Genomic DNA, 24178 nt, shown 5'->3' with positions numbered 1-24178 from the left:
CTCAAATTTATTAAGACTTATTTTGTGGTGTAACATATCTACCCTGGAGAATGTTCCCTGTGTGCTTAAGAATGTGTTCTGTTGGGGCGCCTGGGTGGCTCAGTCGGTTAAGCGTCTGACTTTGTCTCAGGTCATGATCTCGCGGTCCGTGAGTTCGAGCCCTGCGTCGGGCTCTGGGCTGATGGCTCAGAGCCTGGAGCCTGCTTCCGATTCTGTGTCTCCCTCTCTCTCTGACCCTCCCCCGTTCATGCTCTCTGTCTCAAAAATAAATAAACTTTAAAAAAAATTAAAAAAAAAAGAATGTGTTGTTACTTTTAGATAGAATGTCCTGTCCTGTATATGCTTGGTAACTCCACTTGGTCTAATGTTATAGTCAGTGCTTCCTGGGGTGCCTGGGTGGCTCAGTTTGCAAAGCATCAGACTCTTAATTTTGGCTCAGGACATGATCTCACGATTTGTGAGATTGAGCCCTGCATTGGGCTCTGTGTTGATAGCGCAGAGACCTGCTTGGGATTCTCTCTGCCCCTCCCCTGCTCATATCCTCTCTCTCAAAATAAATATACTTAAAAATATCCTAAAGTCATTGTTTCCTTATTGATATTTTGTCTGGATTATCTATTCATTGATCACAATAGGTACTGAAGTCTCCTACTATTATTGTACTTCTATTTCTCCCTGTAGGGAGTTAATACTGTCTTTTTATATTTAGGTATTCCTATAGCTGTATTTGCACATTTTCTTCTCCATGTGTCGTATAGATATTTCCATTTCAAACATACAGGTTTAGTTTTGTTTGTATATCCTACAATATAGTTGTACCACAACTTATGTAGTCATTTCCTTATTGATGGACATCTGTTGGAATTTTGTGGAAAACACATTAAGTTTATAGATAAGCTAACAAATGACAACATTCAAGTCTTCCCATTCAGAAACATGTTACATCTATCCACTTACTAAACACTTGTCTAATTTTCTTCATAAGGATCTTATACATGCTCCATCATCCATTAGCCACTTCATCACCTCCCTGACAAGTAACATGTAGAAGAAAAGGGCATGTGGAATGTGTGGAAATATAAACACACTTATTCAGATATGCAAAAACTTAGGACTTCATTTGCAGTAAGGCCCTCCCTCACCTTGCTCTGGAGCCCCTACTCAAATGGCAAAATTGGGAAGAGGAGAGATTAACCAAAAAAGAACTCCTCTTTCCTAGGCTTCGAATTTCCCTTTGGGTAAATATTGATAAAATTAAAGTTCAAATTCCTGTCAGGCTATTTCTTTCAGGTCCTCTCCATCCCATTTTATCATGTTGGGAGTCAGTGCAGAGGGGCTTGCTGTCTCCTGGGTTTTCACTAGAATATTCTTCCTTTCGCCTATTACTGAATGTCCTATTTGTGCCTTATACTAGCATCTCCTAACTGCCTCAACAGGGAGTTTGAGATCCTGTACCCTGAGGTTTCCTCTTCCCAATAGCTTCACCTACCCTCATTAATTAGAAACATACTTTTGACAGAGGAATTTACAGTCTGCATCTGCTAATTATGCAACTTCTTCACTTGATCTTAGCCAAAAGGCCGAGAAGTGATAACTGTGCACTTCTTTATTCATTTCCAGTCCTCTTCACCCTGTTGTTTTCAAGCCATTGGACAGTGAAGTTATTATTGATGAACTCACATACAAAATACAAACATTCCCTGACCCTAAAGGCCCCCAAATGCCTAACTGTTGTTAAAAGGTACAGCAGAAACTGCTACATCATGAACATGCTGATGATGAAGACGTTTATAAAGTTTATTGTACTATCTTAAAAAACAAAACAGAATTGGAATTAATCTTGGAAGGTAATTTCCAAAGCCCCTTAGCCTTTATATGAATTCTAATAAGGACTCCTCATAGTAACCTAATCCTAGAGGCTTATAATGCCACACACTTCCACCCACCTGCCCCACAGTAAGCAAACTGGGAAAAAGACTCATGTTAAGCATAGCTGCGCCCCCATAAATCAAGTTTGAACTGTGTGGGTACATTTATACATGGATTTTTCCAATAAATATATTGGAAAAATTTCCAGAGATCTGCAAGAAATTTCAAAAAACTTGTAGACAAATCTTGTAGTCTAGAAATACTGAAAAAATTAAGAAAAAGGTATTAAAAATACAATATATAATACATATAACATACAAAATATGTGTTAATCAACTGTATATTATCAGTAAGGCTTCCAGTCAACAGTAGGCAATGTTAGTGGTTAAGTTTTGCGGAAGCCAAAAGTTATACACAGATTTTTGACTGCATGGGGGAACTGGTGCCACCAACCTCCATGTTGTTCAAGGGTCAAATGCAGATGAAAGCAATAATTAGAGTAGGGTGGAAATAAAAATGGACAACTGCAGAACACATTATTTTATTTTGACAAAGAAAAGCAGTAGTTGGCAATTGTAAAAAGTTACCTCTCCAGTAAGATACTATATACCATAAAAATAACAGACCTTTTTCTATACATGAAAACAAGGCCTCAGTTACAGAAAGCACACATCATTGGGTTCCAACTTCATTTAGACAAGCACGCTAAACAATGTGCTAAAGCTTGTGTTAATATAAAAGCATATTACAGGAACGTGACATACAGGACCACCAACTAGGTTCTTATTCCTCAAAACAAATCTTCCTGAAGCCTTGTTCCCAGAAACATGTCTCTTGCTAGTAGAGCTACATCCAGACTCTAGGCCGGAAGGTAGGGGCCAGTTTTTCTGGTTACTTTCAATATCTTAATCTTCAAGCAAGTAATTAGGGTTAACTACTAAGTAGGGATCCTCTTCATAGCTCTCACTTCCTTCTGTAGAGCCTTTCAGTCCAGCTTGGGTGAGCTCAATCAGAACATGATCCTGTGAAACACAAAGATTTGTCCTGAGGTCTCCAGCAGTAGTGTAAAAATGCCCCATCCACATAATTTGACACTTCTGAGGATTTGCAACTAGCATTTTCTTCCATTTCTCCTTCATAAACTCTCAGAGAAAGGACTATACCTTAAAATCTTTACCAAGTTTTGCTACACCCCTTTCCCATTAGGATACAGATCTTTTATAACATAAATCTCTTTTGAAAAATTACAAAATACATAGGCAAGCTCAATGTTGTGATTTTAGTAAGGTTTCCTGGCATACTACATCTTGTAAATATGATTTCAAAAAAGACAAAATACATGAATTTTAAGGTTATGCAATTGTGTAAAATCCTGATAAATATGGTTATCATTCTGTTTATCACTCTGATAAGTGTTCTAATTTCATTTAGTATAAATTTTTAGTTACTAGCCACTAACTCTTTCATATACCACCCGTTCATAATTCAGTTAGAGGTATAATCTAAAGATAATTAACATGGAAAAATGTTCACTCTGAGCTAATAAAAAAAAGTAGAACATGCCACATAGCTTAAATGTACCTGTAAGTTGATCTAAAATACCCACAAATGAGAGGAACTCCTAGCCAAGCCCATATAGAACTCAGGAAATAGTGTTTGATCTTAAGAAGGTAGAAATGTCCTATAGTATGAGCACTACTGCCATCAAGAGGGACTGGACACTTTTAAGATCTCACTTTATGTACTAACAAGCCCTTACAGGAAGAACACTTGATCAGCACAGTGTAATTTCTCTAGTCTTTTGTAAATGAGCTAGCTAGCTCAGGTGGTGTCAAACTTAAAAAGGTAGCTCCAGTTTAGATCAGCTAATTTTACCAAATGTCCCAAAGTAGACTTGTAGTGTGGGTCAATTTATCTTACACTGATCCCAGAAGGCATTAGGAAGGGAAGGGCTGGCCTGGTGCAAACACTGCCCAGCACTAGAAAGACAACTGAATGTTTACCACCCCAATTCAGATTTTCATAGATATTATACCACCTAATCATACACTCATCTACTCACACAAGTAAAGGGTTTTTCAGATGATACAATCCTGATAATGTGACACTCATAATATTTATAGAGTGAACACTGTAAAGTGAGCTACAGGGCAATTGAATCTGCCACTTAAACATAAAAATTCAATCACTCATCAAATATTTGATCTATGTGCCAGGCACCACTACAGGTCTTGGAGGTAGAATGATCAATAAAACAAAGTCCCTGGCCTCCTGGTGCTTGCATTCTAGTAAGTCAAACTGAAAACCTAGTGCCAGGCAATGATAAGCACTATGAAGTAACACAAAGCAGGGTTAGGGAGTGATAGCAAGAAGGAGGCTCTTATTATTATTTTTTTAATGTTTATTTATTTTAGAAGGGGTGGAGGGGGACAGGAGGGAGAGAGAGGGAGAAAGAAGATCTGAAGTGCTGATAGTGCAGAGCCTGACGTGAAGCTCAAACCCACGAACTGTGAGATCATGACCCGAGCTGAAGTCGGATACTTAACTGACTGAGCCACCCAGGTGCTCCAGGAGGCTCTTATTTTGACAGGTTAGGCAAGAACCACCTCTTTGAGAAGGTAACATTTGAGCAGACACCAGAATGAAAGAGGGAACCTAGGTAAAGAGACAAAGGACAAGTGCGAAGGTCCTCATGTTTGGTGTGTCTCTGGAATAGTGACAAGGCCAGTATCACTGAATAGCAACATGAAGAGTCCTATGCAAGAAGGTGAAGAGGTATACACCTAAGGAGGGGTTTGGTTGTAGAGGTTCTGCAGGCCATGTTATGGAGACTGGAAGGAAGAACTGGAAGGTAGGGCATGAAACGTTTTGATTTGTTAAAAGATCTGTCTGGCTGCTGGACAGAGAGCTAGTAAAAAGGGGGACAGTTAGGAGGCTCCTGTGAAAGTTCAGGCATAGTAGCTTGAGTAAATGTGAAGGCGGTGAGAATAGAACACAGAATATATACACTGAAGGCAGGGCTCACAGGATTTGCTGCTTAAAGGAGTGGCTATGAGGGAAAACTGGCATCATGGATGATTCTAACGTGTTTGGCTTAGAACAACTGAGTAAATGGGAACACTGTGGGGGGGTGGGGGAAAGAACTGTTTTGCACACATTAAGTATGAGATGCCTATAGTTCACAAGTAGGCAGCTGGTTACTGACATCTGGAGTTTAGAGGAGAGGTGACAGCTGAATCTGGGAGACATCAGTGGATGGATTTAAATTCATAGAACCAAATGAGATCACTTAGGTAATCAATGTAAATACAAAAGAGGTCTGAGGATTGAGTACAGCACTCCATTTAAAAAGTGACAAGACTCAGGAAAAGAGACTAAGAGGAAATAACCAGAGATAGGAGAAAAACCAGGAAAATATGGTGACTCAGAAGGAGCAATCAACAGTGACAGACCAATAGGCCAAATATAGAGAATGACCAACTGATGTGAGTAGGGAGGAGGCATGCCTGTAATGATCCTGTTAGAGACTGGAAGAAGTCATAGCACTGGGCAGTGCCACTGTGAGGTAGGTAGGATCAGTAAAGAAGAACCCACTTGATGGGAATGCAAGCTGGTGCAGCCACTCTGGAAAACAGTATGACGGTTCCTCAAAAAACTAAAAATAGAACTACCCTCTGACCCAGCAAATGCACTACTAGGTATTTGTCCACGGGATACAGGTGTGCTGTTTCGAAGGGACACATGCACCCCCATGTTTATAGCAGCACTATCAACAATAGCCAAAGTATGTTAAGAGCCCAAATGTCCATTGATGGATGAAGGGATAAAGAAGATGTATATACATACAATGGAGTATTACTCGGCGATTGAAAAGAATGAAATCTTGTCATTTACAACAGATGAACGTAAGGGAAGGGAAACAAAAATAATATAAAAACAGGGAGGGGGACAAAATGACTCACAAATATGGAGAACAAACAGGGTTACTGGAGGGGTTGTGGGAGTGGGGGATGGGCTAAATGGGTAAGGAGTGTTAAGGAATCTACTCCTGAAATCATTGTTGTATTATATGCTAACTAATTTGGTGTAAATAAATAAACAAAACAAAACAAAACAAAACAAAATAAGTTTTTGGTCTCTATCCCAGACCTACTAAATTACAAATTCTGGGAGTGGTTCCAGTGATCTGCGTTTTAGTAAGTTTTTCAGATGATTCTGGTGCATGCTAAAATTGAGAACCATTGGATTAAACTGAGTTACTCAAGTGAAACCTCCATCTTATTCATTTCCTCAAAATGGCCTCCCTCAGGGCTGTATGTTCCAGGCCCCTTGGAGGTTTATGTATGCCCTGCCCAGAATGCAGTAAAGCTTGTTCTTATCTTTCCTATAATGGCTAGATAACTAGTAGAGGTAACATAGTTTCTTCCCCTCCCTCTCATGTGGCACACAGATGGGGCAACAAGTGTGTTAAATGTTAAACCCTTTGACCTCATCACAGTGACCTCAGCGTATCCCCGCACCTCCTTGCTTTATAAAATCTGTGGATTAAGTTCTGGACTTTACAAAGGGTATCTGCTTAGCACCTGGATCATCGTCCACGTGACTCCCCTTGTCATTAAGTTACCCTGAATAAAACTCTGCGTATATGGTAAAAAAAAAAAAAAAAAAAAAAAAGGAAAAGAAAAGAAAAAAGAAGAGTCCACTTGAGATTAGTGGCATGAATTTAAAGTAGGACATGGCACATGATTGTATGCCTTTCTCCAGATACTTTTAACTGCTTGGATATGGCACAGTAAAAAGATTTAGATTTAACCAAGGCTGGGCTTTTGCCAATCAAGTAGAACAGAGAAATTATAAAGTGTGAGAAAATAGTGATCATTGGGACAGACCATAGACTGTAAGCTGGGTGATGGGGGAGGTGAGTATGTGGGGAAGATGAAATATAGAAAACAGGCAATAGAGGTCAGAATGCTTGCAGGTTTATGGTAAAGGGAGTGGAGTGGAAAAAAAAGATTAAAAATAGTCTGATAGTAAGACCCTAACCCTACCTTCCCAGATTTAACTTAGGTTCTGCTGATCCCAGCAGAGGAAGTAAGTCAATTAACTGCTGTAAATTCTCTCTTTTTTACAACTCATAATTCTTTTTTTCCTTTCAATGTTTTTTTTATTTTTGAGAGAGAGAGACAGACCATGAGCAGGGGAGGGCCAGAGAGAAAGGGAGACACAGAATCTGAAGCAGGCTCCAGGCTCTGAGCTGTCAGCACAGAGCCCTACGCAGGGCTCGAACCCACGAACTGCAGTATCATGACCTGAGCCTAAGTCAGGCACTTAACCAACTAAGCCACCCTGGCCCCCCACAACTCATAATTTTAACTAGATCCCAATGATTCAAAATAAATGAACATCTATGAACCTGCAGGTATGAAGCATGGACTCCCTCCCTCATTAATAAGCAAGAGTAGCTATGTACGTACATAGTGGGTGAGTCGATGGATGACTTTCTCTATAATTCTCTTTTTATTTATAAGTTCCTCTTCAGAATCTATTTCTGATTCGATTTCCTTCAAATACCAGTTAACAAGCTCACTCCTCTTTAATGCAGACTCATCCTCTTCTGCAACAAAAAATACATTTCAAAAGGATTAAATTTGCCTTCTAGCAAATTGTATTGCCAATCCTTGGGGTTTGCATACACAAGATAATGTACAGATTAGATAACCATCAACCTGTCAGAAAGAATACCTGCTAAAATAAGGTTTGCAATGTTCCAGTGTAAGCCTGAAATAACCTGTCATATTACTTGTATTAAAGTATGCCTCACTTTATCCTGAGGAAAAAAAATCTAATAAAATAGAGATTATAAGAAACAAGTTTCTTGAAGCTATTAATATTTCAAAGTATGAAGCTGTTTCCTTCACCTTCTATGAGAATGTTTGCCAATAGTAATTGACAGCATAAATTAGCAACAGCAAGCAAAACTTCTTAAACATAACTTTTCCTCTTTGGAATAAGGAAGATTTTACACAGCTGAACCAAGAAGTGAAATCCAAGGGCATTACTCAAAATAAAAAATTATCAACTTATTTCAGCAAGGTCTATCTATACTGAATGATTATCTACTTTGTCAAAGTCCAAAGCAGAAGTCCAAATTCACAAGAAAAGATGGAACCTGGATAATAGCGTAACTATCACAGAAGCAAAGTATTAATAAGAGAAAACTCTTAGTCTTGGTTCTCGCTACTGTTAATAAAATGAAAAATGAAAAATAGGAAAATTCTAGCTTTACTGACAATGGCTTTGAAAAGTTTTATTATGGGTGTACTGAAACTTCAGTGGTTGGTCTAAATGTTCTCGGTAAGTGACCTTCTTGGCTTAAAGTTGTATTCTCTGTGCTGGACTAGAGAACAGCTGTCCACCTGAAGACTGAGAATTCATTACTACTAGGTGAACAGTATTTTTTTTTTCTAAGGAAAAGAAGATCTAGCAGAATTTATCTGTGGAATGCATACAGTGCCTGGGCGCTAACCATTATCTTTGCTCCATCAATGGTTTGCCATGTTTAAAATTTGACTACATGAGAAAAAGACAAATGAAATACAATGTGAACACAAGAACATGTGAGCTCCCAAAAGTTTTTATGTGAGAAGAGGGTGGGAGGGCTAAAACCTGTTTGTCATACTGGCCTCTTTACTGCCTTCTCTCCTCCCTCCCACTGGTCTACAACTCCCAAGGGGCAAAAACTACAGGATTCAAATCTTTAGTAAGCTAAGACAACCTCACTGTTCTCTTCCTTCCACAGACAGGACACTGTGATGAGAGTGTCCAGAAGCCAGCATTTTTGGACTTTTAAATAAGAATTATCGGGGCGCCTGGGTGGCGCAGTCGGTTAAGCGTCCGACTTCAGCCAGGTCACGATCTCGCGGTCTGTGAGTTCGAGCCCCGCGTCAGGCTCTGGGCTGATGGCTCGGAGCCTGGAGCCTGTTTCCAATTCTGTGTGTCTCCCTCTCTCTCTGCCCCTTCCCCGTTCATGCTCTGTCTCTCTCTGTCCCCAAAATAAATAAAAACCGTTGAAAAAAAAAAATTAAAAAAAAAAAAAAAAAAAAAAAAAAGAATTATCTGAGTGCTAACCAGCAAACTAAAGTTTAAGTTCAACACCTTGATTTCATCATTTTCTATGCCAACTACAGGCATGGTGGAATAGCATAGTAAAGCAGTTAATTAAGATAGGCAGGATACTAGTGTCCAGATATCACACTTTATATACAGAGAAATGAGGATTTTACTTCATTTTTAGGTATAGAATGTACCTGTGCCAATATGGTCTTTTCAGTTCAATTACTTGCCTACAAAAATAAATAACCTAGAGTCATCCATTTGAAGTAAAGCCATTGTCAGGAACAGTGATTTTGCATCTGTAAAAACATTTAAGTGCTTCTTTATATATTATCAGATCCTAACTTCTGATTCTCAAAAATATTAAAATAGGTGAAGGACATTAAAAAATGATCTTTGTCTGACAATGAACTTGTGGGTGAAAGGTCCAGACTGTCAGATATACTGATACATTTTCTTTGCCAAAGTGAGCCTCTATAACAACTTATGATCTCTTCCGACAAAACAGTCTTTAGCAGTTAGAAGTGGCTTATACAAATACAACTTATATGAATGACTAAGCATGTGGCCATACTAGGTAAAGCCTTACCTTCCTCCATCTTTCTGAGGTGAAGCACAATAAGGTTAGAGATTCGGCAGTACTCAGAGAAGCCCAGCCTTAAGGAGGCTTTAGGAACAAAATCTTGGTTTATGTCTTCACTGTGGCCATTGATTCCATTCACAGGAGCAGGGCTGTCAACATGACCTAAGTGAAATATCAACCATCTGAATCTTGTTTTTGTGCCTCCAACACTCCCCCATCAAATGTTTATATAAGTATACTACTTCTATTTTAATACTAACTTCTACACAAGCATATAGTTACACTATTTAGTCATTTTACAAATAAATTAGAAACAAATTTGTAAATGCTAATAGTGAAAACAGAAACTAATTTGGAAGGAATGGGAAGGATGGCAGTTATGAAGATTCCCTGCTAAGAGAATCTTAGGTGTCTCCCTCTCTCTCTGTCTTTCCCCTACTTGCACTCTCTCACTCAAAAATAAACATTGAAAAAAAAAAAAAAAAAAAACCAAACAAACAGGGTTGGGGGGGCACTGGGTGGCTCAGTTGGTTAAGCGTCTGACTACAGCTCAGGTCATGAGCTCGTGGTCCATGAGTTTGAGCCCCGTGCCAGGCTCTGTGCGGACAGCTCAGAGCCGGGAGCCTATTTCAGATTTTGTGTCTCCCTCTCTCTGTGTCCTTCCCCAACTTGCGCTCTCTCTCTCTCAAAACTAAATAAACATTAAAAAAAATTTTTTTTAAGTTCATTTGCAATATTATACACAAAATGTGAAAATCTGTTATTTGTCTGTTTTTTAGTTTTTTTAAAGTTTATTTATTTTGAGAGAGAGAGCGAGAGCACAAATGGAGGAACAGAGACAGGGAGAGAGAAAGAATCCCAAGCAGTCTCTGCACTGTCAGCACAGAGTCTGATGTGGGGCTCAAACTCACAAACCATGAGATCATAACCTGAGCCAAAATCAAGAGTTGGATGCTTAACTGATGCCCCAGTATTTGTCTGTTTTAATGTAGTCAAGAACATGTTTTTACTTCAAAAGCAAAATAACAATAAATCAGGCCAGGAAATTAAGTTCACTGTCACCATTTTGGTGTATTTTCTTCCAATCTTTCACACATAGATATTCTATATGAATTATTTAATTGTATTTTACCTTGTAAACAGTACAATTCAATATCCATTTTTTCCCTTTTGCTATACAGACTTCAAAACCATCAACAAGTGCACTTTTATCATAATATCTCAGAGAACATTTTAGTTCTTAACTCCAGAACAGTAAATGAACAAGTATCTCACCATTGATGCCATCTGGGCCCTCATCTACCTCCATCTGGGCCTCTTCTTCTTGATCTAGGTTGACATCGGGTGTTTCTACACGGATGATTGACTTATTCAGTAACCTGAAAGCTTCCTTCACATGTTTAGGCTGGACCTAAACCAATCAAGATGAAGTAAATCAGAAAGTCAGTCTTCTTGATATACCAAACAGATTCTCTCCTTACCAAATCATAGTGGCATTTTAACTTTTCTCACACTCTCCCTCTCTCACACACACATAAAATACGTGATAACACCGTAAGTTCACCAGAATGGCTTAAAAGGACCAACAATATATGGTATTGGAAATAATGTAGAACAACTTTCATTCATTGCTGGTGGGAATATAAATTGATACAACCACTAAAGGAAAACCATTTTGGCAGTCTTTACTGATCTGAACACACGTATAACCTCTGACCCAACAATTCTACTTCTAGTGAACAGAAATGCACACACACATATATGCCATACAGACCAAAAGACATGTATCATAAGAACCCAAACTGGAAACTATCCAAATGCCCATTAACAGAAGAATGGGTGAGTCATTGTGATTTATTAACAGAATATTACACAGCACAAAAATGGAAAAACTAGTATTACATAAAACTCAGATGATATTTTATAGTTTTAATTCTGTATGAAAAAAACAGACACAAGGGGGAACATATTCTAGGACTGCATTTATACAAAGTAATCCTTATATCTTTAAGGTTATCATTAAACCCTCACTTCTGTGATCAAATAATCTTTGACAAAGGTGCCAAGCCCACACCTTGGGGAATGGATAGTCTCTTCAACAAATGTTACTGGGCAAACTGGATATCTTTTATGATAAAGAATGAAGTTAGACCCCTGCCTGACATCACATACAAAATTAACTCAAAATAGTTTGAAGACCTAAAACTATAAAACATTATGTAAGAAAACACAGGAAAAAAGCCTCAGGACACTGGATTTGATAATAGTGTCAAAAGCACAGGCAACAAAGGGGTAAACTGACAAATGAAATGATATCCCATTCAAAAACTTCTGAGCATCAAGTGAAACAATCAACAGAGTAAAAAAGGCAATCTACAGAATGGGAGAACTTATCTGCACATTATAAATTTGATAAGGGATTAATATTCAAAACACAGAGAATACCCATGTTCACCACAGCATTAATCACAACAGCCAAGAGGTGGAAGCAACCCAAATGCCCATTGATGGATCAATGGATAAACAAAATGTGGTACACAGCATCCCCCTTATTCTCAGGGATTATGTTCCAAGACCCCAGTGGATGCATAAACCATAGATAGTACTTAATCTTACATATACTGTTTTTCTTATTCATACATAAGTCTGATAAAGTTTAATTTATAAATTAGGTACAGTAAGAGCTTAACAATAAAATAGAACAGTTATAGCAATGTACTTAATAAAAGTTATGTGAATGTGGTGTCTCTCAAAATAACACTGCATTGTACTCACCCTTCTTTTGATGAGATGATGTAGCTTTAGGCTACTACTGACTTTCTGACAATACTTCAGGAGGATCACCTACCTATTAATGGTAACTCACCTCTATATGTACTCCATAACCTGGGAGATGATTATTTCATTATATTAATCAAACTGAATTCAATAAATACTTCACAGCAACCTTCTTCAAGGGAGAAATCCCAGCACTGTGTATCTTATGAGCACTCAACAGTATATCAAAGATAAAAACATGCTTATAAACCAATAAATCAATTTCTCTTTCCTCCCATTATGTTAAAGTGACTTTGATACCTCATCACAGCAGTGCATTCGAGCCATTGCTTCAGAGAGACGGATCATGCTCTCAAGTTGTCGCACTGTAATCCTCCACGAAGACTTGATTACTCCAGACCCATCCCTCTGGCGGAGACGTTTATATTGTTCCACAATGAAGTCCTCTGACTCTTTAGAAATCTGTTTCAGAACATCACTGAAGTCAGGGCTTTTCTACTTGATGGGAGTGGCATTAAATGTAAGTTTAAGAGCCTTCCAGGTAGAGACACTTTGGGGAAGTGAGAGGGTCAAAACTTTGAAGTCAATGACAATTAATACTGAAATACCTTTCAAAAGAAACTAAGGACACCTGTGAATTTCATATGCTAATTTTATGAAGAGGAAGAGAACAGGGTTAGTATTTAAGCAAATGCCATTTTTCTTCTTATTTTTTTTAATGTTTATTTTTGAGAGAGAGAGAGACAGACAGGCAGAGTGTGAGCAGGGGAGGGGCAGAGAGAGGGAGACACAGAATCCAAAGCAGGCTCTAGGCTCTGAGCTGTCAGCACAGAGCTCGACATGGGGCTCAAATCCATAAACCGCAAGATCATGACCTTAGTCGAAGTTGGATGCTTAACTGAGCCACCCAGGTGCCCCGCAAATGCCATTTCTAAGATACATAGCAAGCTGAAGCAGTGGAAAAGGATGTAATGTCTTTTAAATTTGTTGAATAATAACAACAAAGTAAGAATACTATAAGAATACTCAGTTTTTCAGAGTAAGGAACTCAGCCTATTAAAGAAGCATGCCAAGGTCACAGAGGGATGAGTACACAGTCTAGAGAACAAAAGCCTCTTTACACATATGTATCCAATAACCCTTGGTTTTAAATGCCTCATTAAGCTTTTTTAACGACAGTGAAAATCAATCTCAATATTATGGATAATCAGTGAAGTGACAGATAACTAATTCCTTTGGGTAAAGTCCCAAAAGTTGAGCCAGAAAATAGTGTAAAAATCTCATCCAGAATCAAATTTTTTTCTTTTTGTATTCTACTTTAGGAAAATGTCAAACAAAACAAATTTTGAAATTTACTTTAAAAGTGAATGTCCTGGATCTAGTACAGATTCAACTCAATAAACATCAATTACTGTAAAATATTAATCCACATTAATCACAATGACCTAAAGGAATCCAAACTTTTCCTCAAAGAAAGATCCAAGTAGACTACTGACTTAAGCTCATACAATTTTAAGATACTTAGGAATAAGGGGGCACCTGGGTCGCTCAGTAGGTTAAGCACCGACTTCAGCTCAGGTCATGATCTCATAGTTCATGAGTTTGAGCCCCATGTCCGGCCCTGTGCTGAAAGAGCCTGGAGCCTGCTTCAGAGCCTGTGTCTCTCTCTCTCTCTCTCAAAAATAAAATAAAAACATTAAAAGATTCTTAGGAATAATGGCTGAAATAAAAGTATATCCTATTTTATTTGGTTATTCAAAATTCTTCACCCATTAAAAATCCACACACCGCCTCCCACCCCAACTTTCTAAGTAGGCTCAATGCCCAGCGTGGAGCCCAATGCAGGGCTTGAACTCACAACCTCAGATCAAGACCTGAGCCAAGATCAAGAGTTGGATGCTTAACCGACTGAGCCACCCAGGCGAACCCCCCGCCCCCATCAAAATCCTTTTATTAGCACTCAACAAAAGAACATTTTTAGAAAATTCCCTCTTCTTAACTCTCTGAAGAAACATTGTTCTCAAAACAAAACCCTCAAAAAGAAAAAACCAAACAAGCATAGGTTAATTTTCATAGAACCCTATTATGCCCTATTAAATGCCGTACTCCAGTACAAAAGGACGAGTTAGTTACCTTGGGTTTAAACTGTCTTGCAAAGAGAAGATACCTCCTGATATCATCAAGGGAATAGACACGATCAATTGAATCCTCAATTCTTGAATGCAAGTCTACTATACGTCTGGCAATAGCATAATCTGTAACCTAATTCAAAAGAAGAAAATCACTTTGATCAGTCACAACGATATCCACTTCAGATTATCCCTGGGATTAATAATTTATAGCTAAAAACAAGCTCTAATATGCCACTGAAACATGTATTAACGGGTACCAAGTTTCTGAGCAAAGTTTGGTACAGTTTCATTTCAAATCTAGGAAGTTTAATGCGTACCTTTGCCCTACTCTAAGAATATTCCTGAAGGAATTGACTGACTTTAATAACAATAGCAGAATTAAGTTTTTAGGGTACCCGGTGTATGCCAGGCACTGTTGCCCTAAGTGTGCCTGGAAGCATTAATTCATGTAACCCTCACAAAAATCTTATTAATTGGTAATATTATCTCCATTTTACAGGTATGTAAATTGAGACCCAGAGAGGTCAAGTGCCTTGTCTGACATCACAGTAAGTAATGGAGCCATGATTTGAACAGTCTAGCTTCAGAGTCTATGCTCTTAGCCACAGTATTATATTGCTGCTTGTGAACAGATAATCATTACAGGATTGTTATTAACATTGAAAAAAAAAACCACTAAAAATATGGAATTTAATCTCATACGGTACACAAAAAAAGCCAAAGATATATATAAAAAAAAATGTTAATAAGTGCATAAATGGTACATGGGTGTTACATGCACAATTCTATTTCTTAAAACTTCTGTAAGCTTGAAATTATTTCCAATTAAAAAACTTCAAAAACTATCTTAATGAACCATTCACAAACAAAAATATATGAAAATCAGACACTCCCTGGGAATGCAAGCTGATGCAGCCACTCTGGAAAACAGTATGGAGGTTCCTCAAAAAACTAAAATAGAACTACCCTACAACCCAGCAATTGCACTACTAGGCATTTATTCAAGGGATACAGGTGTGCTGTTTCGAAGGGACACATGTACCCCCATGTTTATAGCAGCATTATCAACAATAGCCAAAATATGGCAAGAGCCCAAATGTCCATCAATAGATGAATGGATAAAGAAGATGTGGTATATATATACAATGGAGTATTACTCGGCAATCAAAAAGAATGAAATCTTGCCATTTGCAACTATGTGGATGGAACTGAAGGGTATAATGCTAAGTGAAATCAGTCAGTCAGGGAAAAACAAAAATCCTATGACTTCACTCATGAGGACTTTAAGAGACAAAACAGATGAACGTAAGGGAAGGGAAACAAAAATAATATAAAAACAGGGAGGGGGACCAAACAGAAGAGACTCATAAATATGGAGAACAAACTGAGGGTTACTGGAGGGGATGTGGGAGGGGGAATGGGCTAAAGGGTAAGGGGCACTAAGGAATCTACTCTTGAAATCATTGTTGCACTATATGCTAACTAACTTGAATATAAATTAAAAAAAAAAATTAAATTAAAAAAAAAAAAAAAAAAAAAAAGAAAATCAGACACTCCCAGCTATGAGTGAGGGTAAAGACAGGGAAGGGGGAGGATTGGGTTAGAGAGAGAGAGGGAGAGAGAATCCCAAGCAGGCTCCAAGCTCAGCACAGAGCCTGATGTGGGGCTTGAACTCAGAATCATGAGATCATGACCTGAGCCAAAATCAAGTTAGACGCTTAACCAATTGAGCCACCCAGGGCCCCCAGCAAAAAATTCTAATAAAATTCTTAAAGAGTGTGGCCGGGAGTTAGCTGTCAAGTTTTTTTTATTTCTTGATAATTAAAAAAAATAGTAATGAAAACAACAAAACTCCATATTCCTCAACATAATTAAGTGGAACTAACAATTCAAATGACTTTATTTTGATTTGCTCAATAAACCTTTTGCCCAACCCTGTAGCATTCTGAAAGAAATGAAAGTCAGTGCAAATAAATGCACCAGCTGTTCAGAAGTACATGCTGCAGCCTAGTCTCCTTCAATTACTCAAACTGGAAATAAAAAGGAAGCCCACAGTGACACTTCACACGGTTACCTCATTACATTCATCCACAAGTATAAAGAAGAGATCAAATCGGGACATGATGGGAGCTGACAAATTTATATTTTGTTTCAACGATTTTGATCTGTCATAGTGTCCACTGATTGGGTTCGCTGCTGCCAAAATGGATGTCCTGGCATTCAGAGTAGCCTGACCACAAAAGAAATCATTGTCACAGGTTTAAAAAAGACATTTGGAATGGCTAATAAATATAGGACAAATGCTCAATCTTACTCATAATAAACTGAACGCAAACCAAAATACCTTAAGTAAGACATCATTTTTTACCTACTGAATCATCAAAATTAAAGTCTGATAATGTACAGCAAACAGGCACTCCCACATAAGGTGGTGGTATGACATACACACACTTTAAAGCCAGTAATTTCTTGTTAGGAATTTATCTTGCAGTTAGGTACAGGAAGATGTGTGTTCAAGGATATTTACTACAATATGGCTTGTAATCAAAGGCTGAAAATGACCAAATGTCACTCTATAGAAGGCTAATGAGCCAAAATGAGGAACAAAGATTTGAAAACCATGTGGTAATAAAAACACTAAAATGGATCTAATATATGCTGGCATAGAAAGATTGCCAAAATAAAATTATGAAGTTAAATGAGCAAGGAAGTAAACTGTATGTATTATGCTTATTTATGTATGAAAAATTCCTGAAAGAGCTTAACTTCAATATATACTCTGAATATTTACTGGTGATAGGAGTTGAGGGGAAGATTTCATCTTTTAATTTATATTTTACTGTAGCGCTTTAATTTTCCTTACCTACTTGGATGCATTACTTTTATTTACAAAGTTTAGTTTCTCTCTAATGTTGGTTACAATATTATGCTTATTATTTTCTTTTAAATAATCTATTGAGTTTGATTATTTTTGTTACAACTGGAAGCATGCACTGTCAAAGAAAATAGAAGCTTTGTGGAAAATTTGAGGAGTAAAATGCTAAAAATTTCATCAGTACTTCCTCTACTTTCTGTGATAGTAAAACATGTTCAAAGTACCCTAAAAAAGCGCCTATAATTTGGATTAATAATCCTCAGGGCTATGTGTCCCATTTCAACAATCAGCATTTCATGTTGAATAATGCATTTTATTCTAGTGAACATCTCTAGAACTACACTAATATTTAAGGCTAAGGCATGATGCAGCAGAACAGAGGTGGACACACATACCTTCACTCCTGCTTTAGTGATGGAGATGGTCTGCTGTTCCATAGCTTCGTGAATAGCAACTTGATCCCGCACATCCATCTTATCAAATTCATCAATACAACATACACCCTTGTAACCAAACAAATCTAGCATAAGAAACTGCCTTTGAGATGTCTTGAAATGGCAAGATATACTTGAAATGGCAAATATAAATTTAAGTTTGTTACCAGAAACCTTTCCATTCTCTAAACAACTCTAAGATAGGTAATTAAGCAACTTTTTTTAAACAAATTTTTTAAACTTTTTATTTGAAAGAGAGAATACACATGAGCAGGGAGAGGAGCAGAGGGAGAGAGAGAGAATCTTAAGCAGGCTCCATGCTCAGCACAGAGTCTGAAGAGGGGCTCAATCCCCTGACCCTGGGATCATGACCTGACCCGAAGTCAAGAGTTGGACACTCAAGTGAATGAGTCACCCAGGTGCCCCAGTAAATAAGCCATCTTAATTTCCTCTGCTAGAGTAGGATAGTTCAACAGATTACAGAGTTAGAAGGAATCATATACTTTGACCCATTTTAAACTATGAGCAAGATTAAAAACATAGTTACTGGGGTGCCTAGGAAGCTCAGTTGGTTGAGTGTCCAAGTCTTGATTTTGGCATAGGTCATGATCTCCCGTTTTTTTAAGCTCGAGCCCCACACTGGCCTCCACACTATTAGGATTCTCTTTCTCCCTCTCTGCCCCTCCTCAACTCGTGTTTTTTTTTCTCTCTCTCTCAAAAAATAAACTTAAAAAAACAACAACAAAAAAACCCCTACAGTTACTTATTGCATTTTTATTCAACACCAAAATCTTGTGTAAACCTCTAGGTCAAATATTCTGGGTCCCCTCAGCATTGATTTTAGGCTGAGGAAATGAAGGGTAAAGTTGCAATTACAAATGTGTATCTACACCTTATATGCCTTCATAGATCTAACAGATCTATGTCAAATACATGTAAAAGGCAACAAACATACTCATAGAGGTGTCACTGTCTGGAAAGGAAAAAATGCTGGGAATTACTAATCACAGCAAACATACATGCTCAGGGCAGGCAATACATTCTAGAGAAGCTCAGAAAGTGATTAATGAGGAAAAGATCAATGAAATTCTAGATTAATAAAACTGATTTACTAAAAATGGCTTTTTAAAAGTTTATTTTGAGGGAGCCCATGCATGTGAGGGGAGGGGCAGAGAGAGAGAGAAAGGGAGAAGAGAATCCCAAGGAGGCTCCACACTGTCAGCCCAGAGTCCAATGCAGGGCTTGATCCCACAAACTGTGAGATAATGATCTGAGCTGAAATCAAGAGTTGGACCCTCAACCGACTGAGCCACCCAGGCACCCTAAAAATAGCTTTTTTAAAGGCTATTTTCTTAATAGAAACTTACAGGCATTTAATGATAGGGTAGGGGCTATTCTGATTTCTTTATATCCAAAAGTATAAAATGTCCTTACATTATCAGCCAGCATCAAAGCTCCAGCTTCAATGACAAATTCATGAGATTCTTCATCTCTCACAACAGCTGCTGTTAAGCCAGCAGCACTGGATGCTTTGCCACTGGTGTAGACAGCTCTGGGGCTGAACTCCTCCACATGCCTGTTCAAGGTTATCATATTCATTAATACATACTACAAAGCATCCTTTCTAGAAATGTCAGCTGACAGGGTTTATGTCAATCAAGAATTTATTATTTCTTAACATTTGAGAAAGGCATTAGCATAAACAATTCATAAAGACATATATCACAGACTAAACAGAACGCCTTATCTCCTTTGGCCTTTTTAATCAATTTAAATCCATTCCTATCAAATTGGAAAATGAAGTTCATACATGACAAAAACACCATTTTAAAGGAAGCCTTTAATAATAAACAGTAAACATTTAGGCAACAATGATCTATTCGAAGGCTCTGCACTTAAGAAACAAAAAAAAGACAGGGGCGCCTGGGTGGCGCAGTCGGTTAGGCGTCCGACTTCAGCCAGGTCACGATCTCGCGGTCCGTGAGTTCGAGCCCCGCGTCGGGCTCTGGGCTGATGGCTCGGAGCCTGGAGCCTGTTTCCGATTCTGTGTCTCCCTCTCTCTCTGCCCCTTCCCCGTTCATGCTCTGTCTCTCTCTGTCCCAAAAATAAATTAAAAACGTTGAAAAAAAAAAAAAAAAAAAAAGAAACAAAAAAAGACAAAACTAGATGTGAGACTTATTCCAAAAATGCAAGGCTGGTTTAATACCTAAAATCAGTAACATGCCATATCAACAGAATAAAGAACTATCTTGACAGAAGCAGAAAAAGCATGTGACAAAATCTAATACCCTTTCATTTTAAAAACTCAACAAACTAGAAATAGAAGAGAATTTCCCACAACTTAAAAAGGGTATCTCTGAAAACCCACAGCTAACATCATACTTGGTCAAAGGTGAATGCTTTCTCTCTAAAATCTAGAACAAGACACAGATGTTCACTCTTGCCATATCTATTCAACATTATACTGAAAGGTCTAGCCAGGGCAACTGGGAAAGAAAAAAGGGCACCTAGATTTAAAAGGAAGAACAACTATCACTATTTGCAGATAACATGAGCTTGTAGATACAAAATCCTAGGGAATCTACTAAAACAGAATGAGTTCTTGCAAGGCTGAAAGATAAGAGATCAACAGTCTATTGTATTTCTATACACTTATAGTGAACAACCCAAAAATGAAAATAAGAAAATAGTTTTCCATTTATGATAGCATCAAAAAGAATAAAATACTTATGAACAAACTTAACAAGAGAAGCACAAGCTTATACCATGAAAACTAAAAAACACTGTTCAAAAAAATTAAAACCTAAATAAATGGAAAGACATCCGATGTTTATGGATGAGAAGACTTAATATTGTTAAAAAGATAATTTACCTCAAATTGATCTACAGTTTAATGCAATCTCTATTAATGTCACAACTAGCTTCTTTGTAGAAACTCACAAAGCTGATCCTAAAATTCTTGATCCTAAAACTCAAGGCACCCAGAATAGCCAAAACAATCTGAAAAAGAACAATTAGTTGGAGGACTCACACTTCCTGATTTTTATTATTTATTTTTGAGAGAGAGAGACAGAGACAGAGAGAGAGAACATGTGCATGTGAGCAAGGGAGAGGGGCAGAGGGAGAGAGGGAGAATCCCAAGCAGGTTCTTCATCGAGCATGAAGCTCCAACGTGGGGCTCGATACCATGACTGAGATCATGACCTGAGTCAAAATCAAGAGTTGGAAACTCAAATGACTGAGACAGCCAGGCAGCCCTCATACTTCCTGATTTTATTTTTTTAATGTTTATTTTTACTTTTATTTTTGAGAGAGAGAGAGAGAATGCATGTGAGCAGGGGAGGGGCAAAGAAGGGGTGGGGGGGGGGCAGAACAGAGGATCTGAAACAGGCTTTGTGCTGACAGCACAGAACTCACAAACCTGTGAGATCATGCCCTGAGGTGAAGTTGGACACTTAACTGACTGAGCCACTCAGGCACCCCACACTTTCTGATTTTAGGACTTACTACAAAACTACAGTAGTCAAGATAGTGTGGTATTGGCCTAAAGAGAGACATAGAGATTATGAAATATAATTGTGAGTCTAGAAATAAACCCTCATATTTATAGTCAACTGATTTTCAACAAGGGTCCCAAAACATTTCAATAAGGATAAGAATAGTCTTGGCGTTCAAATACCTGGATATCCACATGCAAAAGAATAAAGTTGAACCCGTCTCACACTATGTACAAAAACTAACTCAAAATGGATCAAGGACCTAAATTTTAAGAACTAAAATTATCCCCAAGAATTACAAGCAGGGACTTGAACAGTTAGTTGCACATCAATGTTCATAGCAGCATTATTCACAATAGCCCAAAGGTGGAAACAACAAAAGGTGATAAATACATCAATAAATTATTATTATTCAGTCTTAAAAAGGAAGGAAATTCTAAGACATTCTACAACATGGGTGACCCCTGAATATTATGCTCAGTGAAATAAACCAGTCACAAAAGGACACATACTGTATGATTCCATGTATATGAGGGACCTAGAATAATCAAATTTAGAGACAGAAAGTAGAATGATGGGGTGCCTGGGTGGCTCAGCTGGTTGAGTGTCTGACTCAATTTTAGCTCAGGTCATGATCTCATGGTTCGTGGGTTTGAGTCCCACATCAGGCTTTGTGCTGACATCGAGGAGCCTGTTTGGGATTCTCGCTCTCCTTTTCTCTCTGCCCCTCCCCCACTTGCATGCACACACATGCGCGTGCCCTCTCTCTCTCTCTCTCTCTCAATAAATAAACAAACTTAAAAAAAAAAAAATGGTGGGTTGCTAGGGGCTGGGACAGGGGGTAAATGTGGAATTACTGTTCAATGCAAACAGATTTTCAGTTTGGGAGATGAAAGAGTTCTACAGATGGATGGTAGTGATGACTGCACAACTTGAATGTACTTAATGCCATTGAAATGTACAAGTAAAAATGTTTAAGAATGGCCAATGTGATGCATATTTTGCAATAAAAAAAGGTGAAAACTTACAATATAGCAGCATTGGCTTATAAAAGCCAAAGTAGAAACAATCCAAATGCCCATTAACTGATAAACAGATAATTAAATGTGGTACATACATATGATAGAACATTAGGCAATAAAAGGAAATTAAGTATTGGCATGCTCCAACATGGCTAAACCTTGAAAACATTATGCTAGGCAGAAGCAGCCAGTCACAATGAATCACACAGTATACGATTCCATTTACAGGAAATGTCCAGATAGAGACACTAAAGCAGATTAGTGATTGCCTATGCCTAGGGAGGAGAATGAAGACTGACTGCTAGTGGATACAAGATTTCTTTTTGGGTAATGAAAATGTTGTAAACTTAGTTTAGTAATGGTCATACAACTCTGTGAATATACTAAAACCACTGAATTGTACACTTTAAAAGGGCAAATTTTATGATATGGAAATTACATTGCAATAAAGATACTAAAAACCCACTAGATATAAAGGCTATTTCTGTCTAAGATAATCAAGTATAATACAATTCTGTTAACCAACAGCAACATTGTAGCACATCTTTTTATGGTGGTGGAGAGGAGATGGGAGCAGAGGAAATGAAAAGAAGAATCCCTTTTAAGATAAGACTATTATTTTCAAATCTAGAGCCTAGTCCTTGATACACATGAAGAAAATACTTAGTTATAAAATCCCAAACTAAAAATGGTCTATGTTCTAGAACAAATTACTGAAATAAATAAAGGAAAAGCAGCTTGATACAGTATGAAGAGCACATGCTTTGCAGTCACATACATCCAAGTTCTAATACTCATGGCTCAGAAGTCACTTGTTAGCTATGAGAAGTTGGGTGATTTATTAAGTTTCAGAGAACTTCTGTTTGCCTCCCTGAAAAAGAGGATAATATCACATGCCTGTCTGGGTGCTGCCAGGATGAGAGAATGCATATACATATATACAGCACCAAGAACACACCAGGTGTTTCAAAACTGGTTTGGTATTATTTTGACCTCTAAGTTTCTTAAAAGTTTGAAAGTAAGCAAGTATTTGCTATAGCTTCTAAAAATAAGCAAAAATTGCTAAAGCAGTACACATGCTGATACGGTTAGCATAACGTGTCTATCCTTGTTGCACTGCTATTGGAAAGCGTGTCCTATTTAAGAACCTTAAAGATGTTTGTATTCTTAGTCTCGACAATCCTATGTCTAGGGATTTTCGCAAAGGAAACAAACAAAATAAAAAATTTATATAAATCATGATGTTCATGGTATTAATATCCATAATTGTTAAATGAAGCAAACTAGGAAAATAATTTTCTAAGTTGCAGTACACCAACAAAAGACAACTGTGAAAATAAAGAAACATGGAAAAATATTTACAGTAAATTAAAAATACATATGCTGTGATTTATAACCGTGAAAATACACATTCATGTATCTAAAGACTTAGAATTAAAAGAATTCTAAATAGAATTAAAATTACAGGCAATTTTTCCCTATTCTAAATAGGCAAACACTTACTTAAGAAACTGGCTCTTAGCTGTACTTGGGTCACCAACAATGCAAACATTTATGTCCCCTCGAAGGGAGGTTCCTTCCCCTGTTGTCTTTGGAACACCACCAAAGAGCATCAGGAGGACACCCCGTTTTACTTCATCGTTGCCTAAAACAAAAACACAAGGTATTTTTCAACATGAGATTAAACAATTTCATAACAAATTACAGGTTTACCAACCGAAAGAGCAGAAAAGGGCTGAAGAAGTAAAGCCTAAGATGAACTAAAAATATTATGGCTTCGGGGCACCTGGGTAGCTCAGTCCGTTAAGCGTCCGACTTCGGCTCAGGTCATGATCTCATGGTCCGTGAGTTCGAGCCCCGCGTCGGGCTCTGTGC

The 24178-nt window shown here is 37.8% G+C and overlaps 1 protein-coding gene across 1 annotated transcript in view; it reads right to left on the bottom strand.

Annotated features, from left to right (window-relative positions):
* Nucleotides 1-2394: 2394 nt before the first annotated feature.
* The window catches only part of MCM6 (minichromosome maintenance complex component 6), a 39860-nt gene continuing 18076 nt past the window's right edge, over nt 2395-24178 (bottom strand). Inside the window, exons 8-17 of the mRNA XM_058715429.1 lie at nt 23807-23948; nt 19219-19360; nt 17746-17853; nt 16550-16705; nt 14477-14605; nt 12644-12805; nt 10841-10976; nt 9572-9727; nt 7344-7483; nt 2395-2891 (exon numbers count right to left, since the gene is read on the bottom strand). Of these exons, the coding sequence (XP_058571412.1) occupies nt 2775-2891; nt 7344-7483; nt 9572-9727; nt 10841-10976; nt 12644-12805; nt 14477-14605; nt 16550-16705; nt 17746-17853; nt 19219-19360; nt 23807-23948 (1388 nt within the window). The 3' untranslated portion in view covers nt 2395-2774. The remainder of the gene's footprint in view (nt 2892-7343; nt 7484-9571; nt 9728-10840; nt 10977-12643; nt 12806-14476; nt 14606-16549; nt 16706-17745; nt 17854-19218; nt 19361-23806; nt 23949-24178) is intronic.

Source organism: Neofelis nebulosa, chromosome 2 (genome assembly GCF_028018385.1).
Source record: "Neofelis nebulosa isolate mNeoNeb1 chromosome 2, mNeoNeb1.pri, whole genome shotgun sequence".
NCBI lineage: Eukaryota > Metazoa > Chordata > Mammalia > Carnivora > Felidae > Neofelis > Neofelis nebulosa.
This window is presented reverse-complemented; position numbering and strand designations above follow the sequence as displayed.